Source organism: Solanum dulcamara, chromosome 11 (assembly GCF_947179165.1).
Source record: "Solanum dulcamara chromosome 11, daSolDulc1.2, whole genome shotgun sequence".
In the NCBI taxonomy this organism is placed as follows: domain Eukaryota; kingdom Viridiplantae; phylum Streptophyta; class Magnoliopsida; order Solanales; family Solanaceae; genus Solanum; species Solanum dulcamara.
The window spans coordinates 47,394,488-47,410,016 of record NC_077247.1 but is presented as its reverse complement, the minus strand read 5'-3'; the positions used below and the strand labels follow the sequence as shown (position 1 = coordinate 47,410,016).

At 34.5% G+C, this 15,529-nt stretch overlaps 1 protein-coding gene and 1 long non-coding RNA gene across 2 annotated transcripts; one reads left to right on the top strand and one right to left on the bottom strand.

Annotated features, from left to right (window-relative positions):
• The first annotated feature begins 2,063 nt into the window (after nucleotides 1-2,063).
• LOC129873056 (MACPF domain-containing protein NSL1) lies at nucleotides 2,064-12,448 on the top strand. Its single transcript, XM_055948053.1, has 7 exons — nucleotides 2,064-2,507; nucleotides 3,735-3,973; nucleotides 4,719-4,923; nucleotides 9,198-9,281; nucleotides 9,373-9,556; nucleotides 10,853-11,019; nucleotides 11,572-12,448. Exons 1-7 carry the CDS (start codon nucleotides 2,235-2,237, stop codon nucleotides 12,259-12,261), a joined length of 1,842 nt encoding a protein of 613 aa, XP_055804028.1. The 5' UTR covers nucleotides 2,064-2,234; the 3' UTR covers nucleotides 12,262-12,448.
• Nucleotides 12,449-13,861: 1,413 nt separating this feature from the next.
• Nucleotides 13,862-14,655, bottom strand: LOC129873984 (uncharacterized). The gene is made up of 2 exons (XR_008762817.1): nucleotides 14,363-14,655; nucleotides 13,862-14,117 (listed from the first exon to the last, which is right to left on the bottom strand). It is a non-coding gene; the product is annotated as an uncharacterized LOC129873984 (long non-coding RNA).
• Between the last annotated feature and the right edge of the window lie 874 nt (nucleotides 14,656-15,529).

Genomic DNA, 15,529 nt, shown 5'->3' with positions numbered 1-15,529 from the left:
ATAAAATAATAAAATTGTTTATTTATTTTCATTTCAATGTTCACTATTGTAATCAGTAAACTATTAATTGAACAGGTATTCAGGGAAAGATGAAGTAATAATCAAATAAACTTATATTTAAAAGTTAATATTATTTTTAAAAGAGTTGTCTCAAGGGTTTTAAAATGTTCATTTCAGTATGAATAAAAGGGAATGTAGGTATATTCTTTTCGTCCCATTTTATAATATTAGATTGCTAAAATAGATGTGCTCCAACTTTACTTTTAACATCAAACTCCCCCCTCAATTTTGAATAATAACCAAATTCTCCTATTTGTCCTAATTAAAATTTTAAAATGCATATTATACCCTTTCATTATCAATTTTTTTTAACTTCTTTTAAAAATCATGATTTATTTATTTTTTATTTAATGTAATAAAATTTTCATAAAAGCATAAACATTATTTTTTGAACAAAAAAATGAAAAATACTAATTAAGTATATAAGTTAATGATGTTCTATAATGAAGTAAATTAGTATAATGAGAAAATTAATTTTATTAATAATAATCAAGTGAAAATAGCAAAGAATAATAACCATACAAATATATTTCAATGTAGAAAATACAAATAATTAATTTAATTAAGGACAAAATCTTAAAGATTGTATTATTTAGATTTTAAATTATTTTAGATTATAATTTATGTAATACTCCATCAAATGTCAATCAAAACTTATTTATTTATATATAAGAGAATACCCACCGCCAGATATATTACTTGACTCTCATTCCAAAAATAATTGTTTTAATTCACTTGTCTAATTTATGAATATATTTTTATTTCTACCATTAGTATTAAATAACAACATAAAGTAGTAGTAATCAAATTTAAGCTTTCAAAATATTATTAATAATGTTAGTTTAGTAAAATACACCTCTCATTAGCAGTGGCGGATCCACCTTATGCCGAGGGGGTTCGTTCGGCGAAAAATTGTACTATTTATACATGGTTAAAATAATTTTTTATGTATATAAAGTAGATGTCGAACCCCCTTCGACTAGCTCGTGTGTCTAGTTATTTAGATTTTGAACCCCCTTATTTAAAATCCTGGGTCCGCCACTGCTCATTAGATTTTTTAACCAGTGTCATATATATCAAGAAGAGTCAAGTATTATGAAACACATGGAGCAAAAGAGTGGAAAAAAGAAAAAATATGCGTATGCATACATATACACACACACTTAATACATATTATATTGAAATAACGGTCATAAGAATAATATTAAATTTTGTGATAAATTCTTAACAATATTATTCTACTTATAATGTTAAAGAACTTAAAGAAAAAGTTAAAATATCTATGTTAAAAAACAAATTATATATAATATAAAGAGATATTAAATAGATGTGATATAATAAGGATAAAATGGACAATGCATAAAATAAATGAGAGAGTTTGATTATTGTTGAAAATTGAGGGGAGGGGGTTTGATTTTAAAAATAAAGTTTGTGGGATGAAAATAATTTTTACCCCGCTTAATATTATATATATATATATTTTTTATTTTTTTTTTCAATCGAGATCATAAAGTAGCGTGACATCCTCTCCGTACAATATAAATCCGCCCCTGGTTAATGAATAAGCAATTATAAAGTAAAAAAATTGAACCATCACCATTATAATAGGCGTTTAAATAGTGAATCAACTATGCTACTGAAATTCTCTTTTACTTAATAATTTTTTTTTTAGGAGATGTTATGCAAAAGAGAAATACAATAAATAATTTTTTAACGAAATATTGTGCAAATAACCTAGTTATGCGTGTAAGTAGGGCCAGCCGCCGCTGATGAGATTAGTTCCGTTCACACTTGCCCACAAAAATCCAACTTTACCATCTTATGTCAGTCAAAGTCAAACACGCCATACAATTTTACCCAACACCACCAGAAAAAAATCTGGCTTTTTCGTAACTGACTCTCCTTTAATATTTAAAGTAATTGAAAGGACAAAAATATCCCCTCATTCAACAACCCACCCACTTCAACTTGGTCATTTTTTTTGTCATTTCAACAACAACAAAGGAATACAGACAAAAAAAAAGGAAGACTTGCTTTCTTCTTTATCCAGCTCAAATTCTGGAAATAGCAAAAAGGGCAAAGACTCATACGAAGAAGAGAATTACAGTGAAAAAAATTTCTAGATTCTGACACCCTTTTGGAAAATTCGAATCGGGTTTGGTTTTTCTTGGTAGATGGCGTTTAATCCTAGTAGTAGAATGGACCCACAAATGGCTGCAGAAAGAGCCGTCTCTGTGATCGGCTTAGGTTATGATTTGACCAGTGATATCCGGTTGACGGCGTGTAAACCCGGTCCGAACGGGTCGGGTTTGATAGAGGTTGATCAGAAGTCGACCAAGGACCTGGTGGTGCCTGGTGGGGTGGTGGTTTCTAATGTTTCCACCTCTATCAAGTGCGATAAAGGTGAGCGAACTAGGTTTCGCTCCGACGCTCTTTCTTTTAGTCAGGTAAAATTTCTTGTTTCAGTTTTTTCATTTCAAATTCTTTTACTAGTATTTATTTTTCCTCAAGTGTTTAATATGGGTATGCTTGGAAAATGGGAATTGGGCAATTGTGGGGTTTTTTTCTAAGGATTTTGTAGCTGCTGCTGTTCATTTGCTGAAAAAAAAAATGATAGAGAAGAGCTTGTAATAAGTTTTATTTGATGGTTTGACTGAAATTTCATTTCTAGAAAATGTAATTTGCTTCAAAATGGGACTGGAATTTTTTTTAAAGAAAAAGAATGAAACTTTTTTGTGTTTTTCTTCCTACTTGTTGAGCTTGAACAGTTAGATTAATTTTTATTTGTGATTAACTGATGTTCTTGACCCGAGGGTCTATTGGAAATAGCCTCTACCTTCACAAGGTAAGATAAAACTGCATACACACCACCCCCCTCATAACCTACAAGTGGGATTACACTAGGTATGTTGTTGTTGATTAACTGATGTGCACAAAGAGAGAAAAAGTTATTAGTGTTGCTAAATCAAGTCTCATACTTGAAGAAAAAGTAATGTAGCTAAACTCTGGTGAATTCAGGACAATTCGCATAGAGGCATTAAGCTATCTAGACTCGGATAAAGTTTTGCCCGGTTCGCGTAGTTGCATGTGAAAGTTTCTGGCACTGTTTGTCCATGAAATAGGTCTTCTTGAAGTATGGATTATTGGATAGAGTTGTCTGGTTTGCGTAGTCACGTAGTTGCATGTGAAAGTTTCTGGTATCGTTTGGCCATTAAATAGGTCCTCCAGAAGTATTGCATATTGTATGACAACTAAGTACATCAATCTCTTTGGCTTCTGGAACTTTTTCACAGTTTGAATTCAACATTGATAAATGAATATGGAGATTGGAGCTGTTAAATGAGATATGTTTTTACCTATTCTGGGGGTGAAGTGAATCTCCCTTTTGTTTCTTTTTAAAGAAAAATAATAATTTAAGAGGTCATTTCCCTTTTCCTCTGGGGATTGTTAGTTCTTTTGTGCATTTATGAGCTATCATGATGCTTTCCATTTGATAATTGCTTGGGAAAGATGACTTTTTGGTGCCTGTTAGATTAAGTGTTGAAACTTGTTTTGCGAAACTCCAATAATTATGGGTGTTTTGATAATTCATTTCAGCCTAATGTTTCCTACTGCGATATGCATATCTGACTAATCTTACCTTCTCTTCCTTATCATCTGCTCATTGCATTCAGATGTCTGAGCAATTGAATCAGGAGTTGTCTCTGTCTGGTAAGATACCTTCTGGTTTGTTTAATGCGATGTTCGGTCATAAGGGATGCTGGCAAAAAGATGCAGCTTCGACAAAGCTTCTCGCTTTTGATGGTTGGTTCATTACCTTGTACAATATTGAGTTAGTGAGATCCCATCTAACACTATCTGAGCAAGTGAAACAAGACGTGCCTTCTTCTTGGGATCCTCTTGCACTTGCAGAGTAAGAATTTCTCATCCATAATTATTTGAAAAACTGTTTTTTTCATGGGCCATGATATTATAGATAAAGGTCGTGTATGTTCAAAATCTCAAAGGATATATCTGGTACATGCTCCTTTATGAAATAGAACATAAGATGAATTTGATTCGCAGAAGGTCTGAATTAGGGGGCTGCAAATTTTAGTACAGAAGCATCTTTTCCCCATACTATGCTTTGTGTTTGGAACCTAAGGAAAGGAAAGGGAAGGAAAGAAGACAAACTGACAAGGATGGATATCATGGAGAAAGATAGAGATCTGAGATTGTTTCTTTGGCTGGGTAAATTACATTAGGATATTCTTTAAAGATCTGTTTCTTCCTTTGATTTTCTTGTCCCTCCTCCTAAGTCGAACGACAAGGTATTCTCTCCTAAGCTGCCTCTATCCAAAAACATTGTCAATGCTTTCGGCTTTTTCTATCATGAAGTAGTAAAAAAATTAATAGTGGAAAAAGAAATGACTGTTGAAGTCTAGAGAGTTGCTATGGCCCTGAAATTTGGACATGGGAAAAGAAGGTTCCTTATCTTAAGACAGTTTGCTGAAATCTTTGAATGTTACCGCTTCTGATTTTGATTTTATGTCCTTCATGATTTTCTGTGCCTTCTTTTGACTTACGAAGGTTGACATAACTTTCTATCGATTATATCTTATATAATGTGGAAAATGGTAACAAAAATTAACTATGAAGGCAATTGTACGATTTTACAGGTTTATTGAAAAATATGGCACCCATATTGTTGTTGGGGTAAAGATGGGAGGTAAAGATGTAATTCACATAAAGCAGCTGCAAAATTCCATTCTACAGCCAATGGAGGTGCAGAAATTACTTAAGCAATTAGCTGATGGAAAATTTTCAGAAGATTTAAATGGATGCCAGATAGCAAACCCTGTTAGATCCTCTGAGAAATCAAAGGTATCTCACATCTTATTTCATTCTGTAGTGCAACTGCCTTTTCTTTTAATGTATAGATTGTTATATTAGTGCACCTTCTAGATGGTTAAAGGGCGGGGGGGGGGGGGAGTGAATAGTGGCTTGACTAATGTTCGTCCTGTAATATTTTGCCCAACTTCATAGTAAATAGTTGAACTTGAGTACAAGGAACATGATCGTTGTGTGGTTTCAGCCAACTTCAATATCAACAATTGTGGAAACAAATAAGTTAGAATATTTTACGTGGAAAACGTTCCTGTTGAAGAGAAGTAAAAAACCAGGCCCACATAGGTAAGAGTTCTTTCAAAACTTCACTTAAACAAATGAGCAGTTTTTGGTTATAATTCTATAACCTAAGAGAACAACTCTAGCCATTAACAACCTACAATTACTTTAACCGTAGTTACACCTTCAAGCTAACTCTAGCTTGAAAGTACAATGTTTGCTCTCTGAAAATCACCTAAGAACAATGCTTCTATAATAAGCAAATTAGGTTAAAAATCAAAACACTTGCTACAAGAACTAGAAAAACTGTTGAAGTTGATGGAACTTCAACATTAGTTTTGGTTCTTCAGCTTTATCTCTTCTTGCTCAAATGAACTTGCTTTTTTGCTTTTGCTCTCAATGTAAGTGCATAAATCTGCAAGAAAGCAATTTCTACAATATATAGCACACACGTTAGCAACAAGGGTTAAGTGGTAGACATGAATCGAATAAAATCTGCTAAGCCTAGAGTGTAAAGGGAGTATTAAAGAAAACACATAAATTTCCTTAAAATAACTCCTACTTTGACTCTACTTCCTTGTAAACGTATACTTCACATTACCATGCAAGATCTTCCAAGATCCTCAATTATTTTGGCGACTAGGTGAAATCTGTCTGATAATAGAACATATTACGCGTGAAAGTGACTCCTTCCTAACTCCACTGGGTTCTTCAGCTTGTGACACCCAATCCAAAATAGCTTTGTTGTCGTTCATCATCAAAATGAAATTTCAAACATAGATTCTTAATGTTTCTTTTTGTTTTACCATCTAAATGCGGGGGAAAAAAATTAAGGCATGACAATGAATACACACTCAACCTTTAGATTTTCGGAAATGCTTGTTGACTTGAGGATTTATTTAGTTTCTGAGAAGGTAACAAGTTGTATGTATTAAAACCAAAGCAGTACACGGGTTGTACTGAGACTATATTTACAAGGGAGCGAAAAGAAAAAAGAAAATAGCAAAATCAATCTACTATCCAAACAAGAATCTAGAATGTCTAGGATAGATATAGTATCTTCTGGGAAAATCTGATTGCACCAAAAGCGAAAAAATTGAATAAGTTTGATCTTCTGCACTGTATTGCTACTATCCTCAAAAGTCAACATCTGGAGTTCCTTTCTCTCCCTATTGTCCACCAAATATTAGCGTAGGCAATCCTCCATCTAGCTGTGTCTCATGCTCCAGCTATTTCCCAACTAAAAAGAGCTGCAGTAATCTTTCTAGCCTGCTTGGAATTGTCCAAGCTATTGGCTCTGAGATTAATAAAGATCTTCCATAACTGGTCAGTTATCCTGCAGTATAAAAATAGATAGCTAACTGTCTCTATCTCCTTCTCACATAAGTAGCATCTTGTTTCAGCATCTTGAGCAAAATAACATCTTTCTCTTAATTAGGTTAATCTGAGGTTCAAGTTGATTAATCATTTTGTAAGTTGCATAAAGTCTGAACACTCCACTGCTATGTCCCTGCCATCTTAAAGTGCCATCTCCATTTTGTAGTCGTGAATGTTTCCGTATGCTTGTAGAACTCAGTCATTCTACTCATTTTTCAATCATTCAAACCTCTTCTAAGTATCAGCTCCCAGATTTCAGCTATATACTTCTGTTCATGTTGGGATAAAGTATAGATATCAGAAAATGATTCCTTCGGAGCTCCATTCCCCAACTAGTTATCATTCCAGAAGAAGGTCCGAATGCGACTTTGCACCCTGATGGAAACTTTTTTTCTCTAGAGCAGGCCATACTCCATTGTACCCTGATAGAACTCCAAAGGGTAACACCATAGGTTGTGTCAACTTGTTTTGTCATCCAATTGTCTTCCTCCTCATTTAGCTCTGATCACATTGCTCCATAAATTTTGAGGGTCTAAAGAGTGCTTCCATAACCATTTCAACTTGAGAGCTTTGCCTTGATTCCTCAGGTTTCTAATTCCCAATCCACCTTCAGCCTTGCTGAGAATAAAAGATTTCCACTTGACCAGGTGAAACCCTTTTTTTCCTTGTTACCTTGCCACAAAAAAGTTCCTTCTTATGCCGTCCAGCCTTTAGGTAACTCTCACAGGGATAGAAAAAAGAGTCATCATATAAGTTATCAAAGTGAGCCTTCCTCTCAGTTATAGGTATTGACATTTCCACCTTGAGAGCACATTTTTTCAGGACATTGTTCCAAATCTCCTTTGATTTTGATTTTGAATTGTCCCCCAATGGCGTGCCAAGATAAAGTAGGAAGAGCTCTCACTTCACGTGAGGCCTCTTTGAGAGCAAAGAATACCCATTCCATAGTCTTTTTGCTCATCGTCGAGTGTCTCATTATGTTACGATTCCTTTCAACCCAATTGAATCATGTTTCATTGTTGGAAGTCCACCTTGTGATATCAATGGATTTGAAAGCGGCATTGAAGTAAATTCGGCCTTTCTCCCATGTGAGAATTCTGGAAGTTTGGGCTGAAGTTCTATAATGGTAGTTCACAGTGGGTGAACTCCGGGTTTAGAAAAAAGAAAAGGGGGTTTCCTGCACTGATGCACCGAAAAATGTTGATCTACTGTCCTAGGAAGTAGGAGATGAGGGATCTCGGTAGCCATGCTCAGGGAGAGTGCTTGCAGGCGCTGATAGAGTAAGTATTAGAGGGAAAGTCGGAGGTTACAAGAAAAATGTCGGAGAAAGTTTCTGAGAAGAGAGAGAGTCGGAGGGAGGTGCTGGGTCGCGTCAGAAAATGGGGTTGTGCCGATCAGAGATGAGGTTTGAAGAGAGAGAATGTCGGGAAAGGGTTTTGTGACTTACCTCGGGATCTGGGTATGGGAGCAGTTTTTCTCCTTTCAACTATCACCCTCACACTTGAGGATGTATTTTGCTTGCTAAACTAATTCTGTCACCTCCAAAATATTTCGGAGGATAGTTATCCCAGTTTACTGATGAGACTGGATGATTGTTGTGTGCTTTGTCCATTCAAGCATGTAGAAACCATGTACTGGGGTACTACATAAGCTGCAATTCAGAATAAACTTCTATAGATTCGTATATATTGAGAATGATGCTGGCTCTGAAGCAATAAAATTTTGCATAATATTAGTTATGGTGTTTGTTAGTTCTCTTCGATAAAGGACATTCAGAGTGTTCCACTGCCTTCCATCCAATTATTTAAGTTAGTCTGCTCTCTTCTAAGATTGAGACTGATTTAACTAGGCTATTACAATCAAAAAGATTTCAATATGATTTTAGAATTTCTTGAAATGGTAAAAAGAGCTACTGTAAAATTTAATTGTAAAATCATACTCCCTCCATTCCGATTTACACGCATAGTTTGGATGTACACAAAGTTTAAGAAAGAAAGGAAGACATTTGAAACTTGTGGTTTTAAATATACCATTACATTTGTGTGGACACAAGATTTTTAAAATTTGCTAATTACTTGTGTGGCTATGAATGAGTTGTTATTGAGGATAAAATGGGAAGTTCAGTTAAACTTTTTCCAACTTCAGCCCGATCAAGACAGCAGTCTGCCCTCTAATAGAAGGTTCTGTGGAAGAAATTAGGCACTGAACTAAGACGAATTTAGAAAAGTGCCACTCTTTTTGGATCGGGCTAATAAGGAAATAGTGTCGTGGTAGAAGTCATGTCAACTAATACAATGTAATGCTTCATCAGATTCTTGTAGAAACATTTATTTGCTAGTGATCAATCTTTTCAAGAGAACGTAATACTAAAATCCGGACAACCAAAATGGGGTTGGGGCATCAAAATGTATTGTTTGTTTATATAACTGAGCCACTAAATCTTCAAGCCCCAAGTCATAGTTGTGATGGAACAAAGTTATGTATGGGTTAGTCGAGCAGACTTAGGGTAAATAATGGCATGCTCCTGTATTTCCAGGAAATGTAAGCAAAATGGATAACACAATGTTCATTGTAAAACTTCATTTCAAGTATTTTTACACAGATCAAACAAAACAAATAGTCTGACAGGAGTTCCAATTTCTTTCACATGACAGGATGAAAAATCAATATTCTCAGATCCTCATCTACCATTTGCAAACTCAATGAGACCATCTATTATGTCTCACTCGAAAGCTGATGTAAGTTTGTTTGGTTCCCTCTGAAATGAATTGCTATGTGTCTGATGATAAGCTTTTTTGTAAAGTGTTTGGATTTGAATTCTTCATGCAGGATCTACTAAGTATTCATATCCGTCGAGGAGGTCTTGATTTTGGTCAAAGTCATAGCCAGTGGCTTCCTACTGTATCACAGTCTCCCAATGTCATATCTATGTCGTTTGTGCCAATCGCTTCACTTTTGAGTGGTGTAAGGGGCAGTGGATTTTTAAGCCATGCAATTAATCTTTACCTTCGATGTGAGTATATCTATTTCGTTGTGCTTTATTCTTCTAGTGGAAATAGTGCTCTTCACTGTGTATACCTGGGTTTTTGGCTATTCCTGTGAATATAACGAGTATCAAAATATCAACAACTAGCTTATTCTCTTCTCTCTACAAACTCCAGCACGATAGACGGAAGGAATGGAAAATGAGAAGGGAATAATATGCAGAGCATTACTATTGAAATATTATCTTTAGAGATCAGCTCTGAGCCTTAGTTTACCTGATGAAGGCAGATAGATAAATCACTCGCCAGTAATCTTTCTCTTTGAATTCTTCCCGCTTATCTATTTGGATTTTTGAGCAGCATTACAGCCTGATACAATGAACAGATTGTTGTAATCGATGCCCGCGTAAAACCATTCATTCTTTTTTCTATATGATGTAGATAGTCTTTGAAGATATATTAATGAGCCATTAGAGAACCCTAATTTGCCTAAACAAACTATTGAATATTGGAATGTGACGGTTCCAAATGAACCAAATGGCTATCGAGAATTCATATAACTTACACTAACTAGTTTGGGATTTTACCACAAAGGGATATGGTGGGATGGATGGATATGGATCCCTCCACCCTCAACCAGATTTCTCAAGTTCAAGCACCGGGAATGGAATAAATTCTAGTAGAGAGTGTTTCCCTCTTAAATACATGAATCAGGATTAGTCCGGTCAGATTTCTGGATACCAGATGGTTAAACAAAAAGTTTGGGATTGAGTTGTAGTTATTGCTGTTTTTCATGTGTTTTGTAAATATAAGAATGTATCGGAATACAATTAGGCTGTCTGCATTAGTTTATTGAACAGAGGAATCATCACTGAATTGATAATAGTAGAAAATCAGTTGAAGAGTCCTATATAGTGGACAATGAACAAAAATACATGCGCTCTCTTATAAAAAATTGGGTCAAGCATTTTTGGCAATGTATTAGATAGAAGGGTTGGAGAAGTTATCCTGCTTCGATGTGTGCTTTTCAGTTTCCATCACCGGCTTCTGTAGAATTGTTTGGGTTTCAAATTCTACCATTTTTTGCTTGATCTTTGCAAATGTCTTCAGTTTTATGAGAGCAGAGCATGTGACTATTACACTCCTATTCTGTGAAGCCCTCCCACAGTTTAAGCATATAGGACTTAATGAAAGAATATCTTCCTTGTATGTTTTAGGAAGATCAAATTTGTTTTCGTGTCAGCAGTTTTGAAGTTCTTTTTCATTTAGAGCTACATGACTATAAGCTGCTTCTTATCTCTGATATCAAAGATTCTTTTATGCAGATAAACCGCCAATCGAGGAAGTTGAACAATTTTTAGAATTTCAGTTACCTCGGCAGTGGGCTCCAGCATACAGTGATCTTCCTCTTGGTCATCGCCAAAGAAAACAAGCTTCTCCATCCTTGCAGTTCACTTTGATGGGTCCAAGGCTATATGTTAACACTGTAAAGGTATATCTTCATTTGTTAAGACTTAAGAGTGGTATAACATCAAGAAAGCTTTTTTTCTTATCAGGATTTTCAAGAGCAATTCTTTCCTGTGCCTTTTGAATGTGCATCGACTAGTGTTGTTGTACTAGTTTCAAAATTCAGAAAGACGGTGCACTTCTATTATGAGTTTGATCTGATGGCAAACCTTTACGTTATTTCTCCTTGATCTATTTTGGAGTAGTAGAGATGATCATTTTCTCGACTTGGTGATCTTGACCTATCAAACAATTTCTGGAGAGCCTGTTAAATTTCTACTCTCGTGTTTGGGGAATATGTAATCTACCCTTTTTACCTCCCCAGAGGACAACCTGTGCTTTAGCTTTCTTTTTGCTTTAAATAAGCATAAACTTTTCGCAAAAGGAGTGACTATTGTTGATTGTGTTCTATGATCAGCATTTCAAAGATCTGAGAGGGCTGAAGATTAACATAACTATAATCGGATAGTTTGTTATTTTGGGAAAGTCTTAGTTGAGGTGGGAGCTCTGAATGATCATTCTTTTTTTCCTCTTGCAGGTTGACTCTGGAAACAGGCCAGTAACTGGAATTCGGTTATACTTGGAAGGTAAAAGGAGTGATCACCTGGCTATCCATCTTCAACATCTATCAGCACTTCCTCAAAGTATCCAACTAACAGATGATCTTAGCTATGAGCCTGTCGATGAACCAGTTGAAAAAGCGTATTTTGAACCTGTCAAATGGAGCATATTTTCACATGTTTGCACTGCTCCAGTTGAATACCGTGGAACACGAATAGATGACTCTGCTTCTATTGTGACCAAGGCCTGGTTTGAGGTGAAGGTTATTGGAATGAAAAAGGTCCTCTTCCTGAGGTTGGGATTCTCGATGGTCGCCTCAGCAAAGATCCGTCGATCAGAGTGGGAAGGACCATCAACCACATGTCGAAAATCAGGTTTGATCTCAATGTTGATCACCACCCCGTTCAGTACAAAGCTAAACCAACCACAGAAGCCAGCAAAGGTGGACTTGAATTCTGCAGTTTATCCTGGTGGTCCACCTTCACCGGCAAGAGCACCAAAGATGTCTCACTTTGTTGATACAACAGAAATGGTAAGAGGTCCCGAAGAGTCACCTGGCTACTGGGTAGTCACTGGTGCAAAGCTGTGCGTGGAAGATAGTAGGATAAGAGTGAAAGTGAAGTACTCCCTCTTAACCATACTTACAGAGGACTCATTGTTGATATAAAGGATTGGAAGATTGCATTTCATGCTTTTATCTTTCTCTATAGGACATTGTACATGTATATTTTTTCATCTGATATTTGCGCAGATATGCAAAATGTGTTATAGCAGGGTCAAATTGGCCTAGTTAAAAGTTGTGTAATGAAACTTTGAACTTTTGCTGAAAGAAACGAAGAGAGTTTTTGGATGTACATTTAACGTTCGTAAATGCACTTATCAGTTCTCTGGTCATTGCTCGCCGGAGTATCTTTTTTCTCGTATTATACATCTGTGCTTGAAAATGTTTCGAAGCTGATAGACGTCAAGAAAACATCTTACTGTGTGTTTGTGGTTCTACCTCAAGTGACAAGTCTCATTAGATATTTTGCAATTGTCTAAAGTACAGAGTGTTCTTTTCCAGTCTGTACATCCTTGCATAGTTGCATACGCATATCATATTACAATGAGTTTTACCTATACTCATTAACATAATAAATATTTTTTCAAACAACATTCGAAGGAAAGATATATTTTTTCCAATAGATATCGGTAGTTTGCTTATTTTTGGGATGATTTTGCTCGAGCCGAGGGTTTTTTGTGATAGTAAATCGAAGCAAAATCGACAGATTGTGTACCTTTTATTTGCAGCAGAAGTGTTGAATTTGCTAAGACTAGAATTACCCCAAGTCCACTTCGCCTCTCTTGGAAACGGAGTACTGTATTTACAGAACTAAATGTCTGTTTTTGGATTTGAATCAGAAAAATTATGATTTTTTTCTTTTTTGTTGTTTTCACGTTGTTTCTCAAATAAAATCAGTCCCTTACTTAAAGAGATTGTAACTGTTCGCCCTTAATCTAAATCAAGGTTACTCCATTACCTTATCTTTTTATCAGAGAAACAAAATTGATCGGATCTGAGTTAGGTCGGGTTACACATGGGCGATCCATAATCCAAAATTCTTACATTTTGTAAACAGTTTTTCTACCTTTATGAAGTTGGGGTAAAATTGCGTACACACCACTTTTCCTAAACCCAACACCACCTCGATGGGTGGTCTTGATATCTCTATCATATTTAGGAAAAAAAATCAAAATTGCTAATATAGGAATTGCCATTGTAAGTTAGCAATGTATGAGCCGCACCAGTAGTGGCGTACACAAAAAAATTGCAACTCTTTTAGATTAGATTTGTCTAATTTAGTATGATTAAAACAAATACTCTATTTTAAATAATATTTGTATCAGCATGAATGTGACTGAGTCTGATACAATTATGAAAATAAGATTGAGGGCGTGACAATTGCATTCATTTGCAGGTTGCACTTGTATTTATGTTAAAATTTATAAATAAATTCATCAGGTACATATTTTATAAACCTTATTGTCAATCTACTAGTCTTTATTATATATTTTTTTGTTTTGAAAAAGTTGAAAGGTACAATAACAATATATTCAGTGTAGTTTTACAAGTTTTGTTTTTAAAAATTAAAATATACGTAAATCTTATTTTTATCTTTATTTGAGAGACTGTTTCTATAATTTTTCAACTAGAAAAATAAATAATTGATACAAAATTATAAGACAAGTTAAATAGTACGACATAAAACAAATGAACCAAAAGATAATAATCGAAAGGTCGTTGTATCACTTAAACTAAGGTAAACGCCTTTCAATGATTATACAATTATAGAGGATCTATTTTCTCATCATAGGTATTCTACTGGGACTTTTACAACAATATAATACTAACATCTTTCTTAGAAGGTAAAAAAAAAAAAAAACTGAAATATATTTACAAAACAACATTGCTGTTGGTGCAAGCTTTTCCTTTAGCTCGTGATCATCATCTTCATTCTTCACCAACCAACAAATCCTAAGAAGCTGCACCCAAGAAAAATTAAAACCATATATTAAAATTAAATAGCCAACATGAAATATTCAGCTAATTAATACATAAAAATATATTCCTCGGAAACTTTATTTATCGGTAATTAAGCGCCTTCAAATTTGTAAAGATCAAAACTAAGCTAATTAAAATCATATTATATAAATTTTGATGACTATTCATATCGCTACATTTAAACTCGTCGATCTGATTAAAAAAAAAGAAGAAGGTGTAGGTGTACCTGAGAGAACGAATGGCCATATGTTGAGACAGAGCATGGAAGAAGAAATTGGCTCCATGAAGGAACATCACAACACCAGTACACCCTAGCACAAATAATTCAAACATCCTTAATTTTGCTTTCCCAAAATATCATAAAACTAAAGAACAACTTGGGATTGTTTGTTTGTATGTGTGTGTTAATGTTGCAGATAGATATTTGATGAAAGAGAACATACATGTTTATAGAGGGGGGCGGCTTTTAAATAGAAAAGGGCCAAACAGGGAACAAGGGAAAATGTATTGTTTTTTTAATTTTTTAATTTAATGGGATAAATGATTGTTGGAAATGAGGTGGACATACAAATATTGATTCACAATCAATGAAATTTTAGGCTGGCCTGAGTGGGCTTATTTCATCCACGTGGTGGTTTGGGCCCAACAATGCTAGATTGTGACAATTGAGCTCACCAACTTAATAATATTTTACTTTGATGTTTTGTTTTTTAAAAAAAATAAAATTTGACGTTGCTCATTTTTGTTCTTTTACATTGGAAATAAGATGGAGAGAATTGAATTAACACTTATTACATTTATGCTTCGATTTCGATATAATAAATAACAAATATGCAATATAAAGTTCATAGTGTTTTTGATTAATTTTTATGATTAAATAATAATAATTAAATTTAATGTAAATTTTTAAGTAAACTTTTGCAGCTTAAAAGAAATTTTCGAGGAGGACGACAACAATAATATATCGAGTGAAATTCTAAAAGTAATAGAGAAGGTGATGTGTACACAGTCTTCTTCTTATCTTTGCGAGGTTAGGAAGGTTCATAAACTCTCGATTTAAATTAAAAAAATCATAACTAGAAAAGGAAATAAAAATGAATGTCAAACCTTGGTTTAATTTTGATGCGACACCTTTTCAACAAATTGCCCTTTTTTATATCTCAAACCATTATTTAAGCTACTTCTCTCCTTTATTTTTTTTCTTTTCTTGTCTCATATTTTGAGGCCTGATTAATTTGAATTGAGGGCGGGTAAGATCCACTAAAGAAGAAAACACTCCAAAAAAATTTTGTCCTTAAACTTGTACTTGAGATTTTTGATTAAGAGTGAAGGAATTTTATCCATCCACTACAAAGTTTAATCATTCTCTCCCCTACACGTGTGACTCAATTGT

Excerpts from the sequence above, each read along its gene's own strand:
- LOC129873056 (XM_055948053.1), top strand. The coding sequence starts at position 2,235 with ATGGCGTTTAATCCTAGTAGTAGAATGGACCCACAAATGGCTGCAGAA. Across the intron at positions 2,508-3,734 it reads ACGCTCTTTCTTTTAGTCAG|ATGTCTGAGCAATTGAATCA; the intron begins GTAAAATTTCTT and ends CATTGCATTCAG. Across the intron at positions 9,557-10,852 it reads AATTAATCTTTACCTTCGAT|ATAAACCGCCAATCGAGGAA; the intron begins GTGAGTATATCT and ends TCTTTTATGCAG.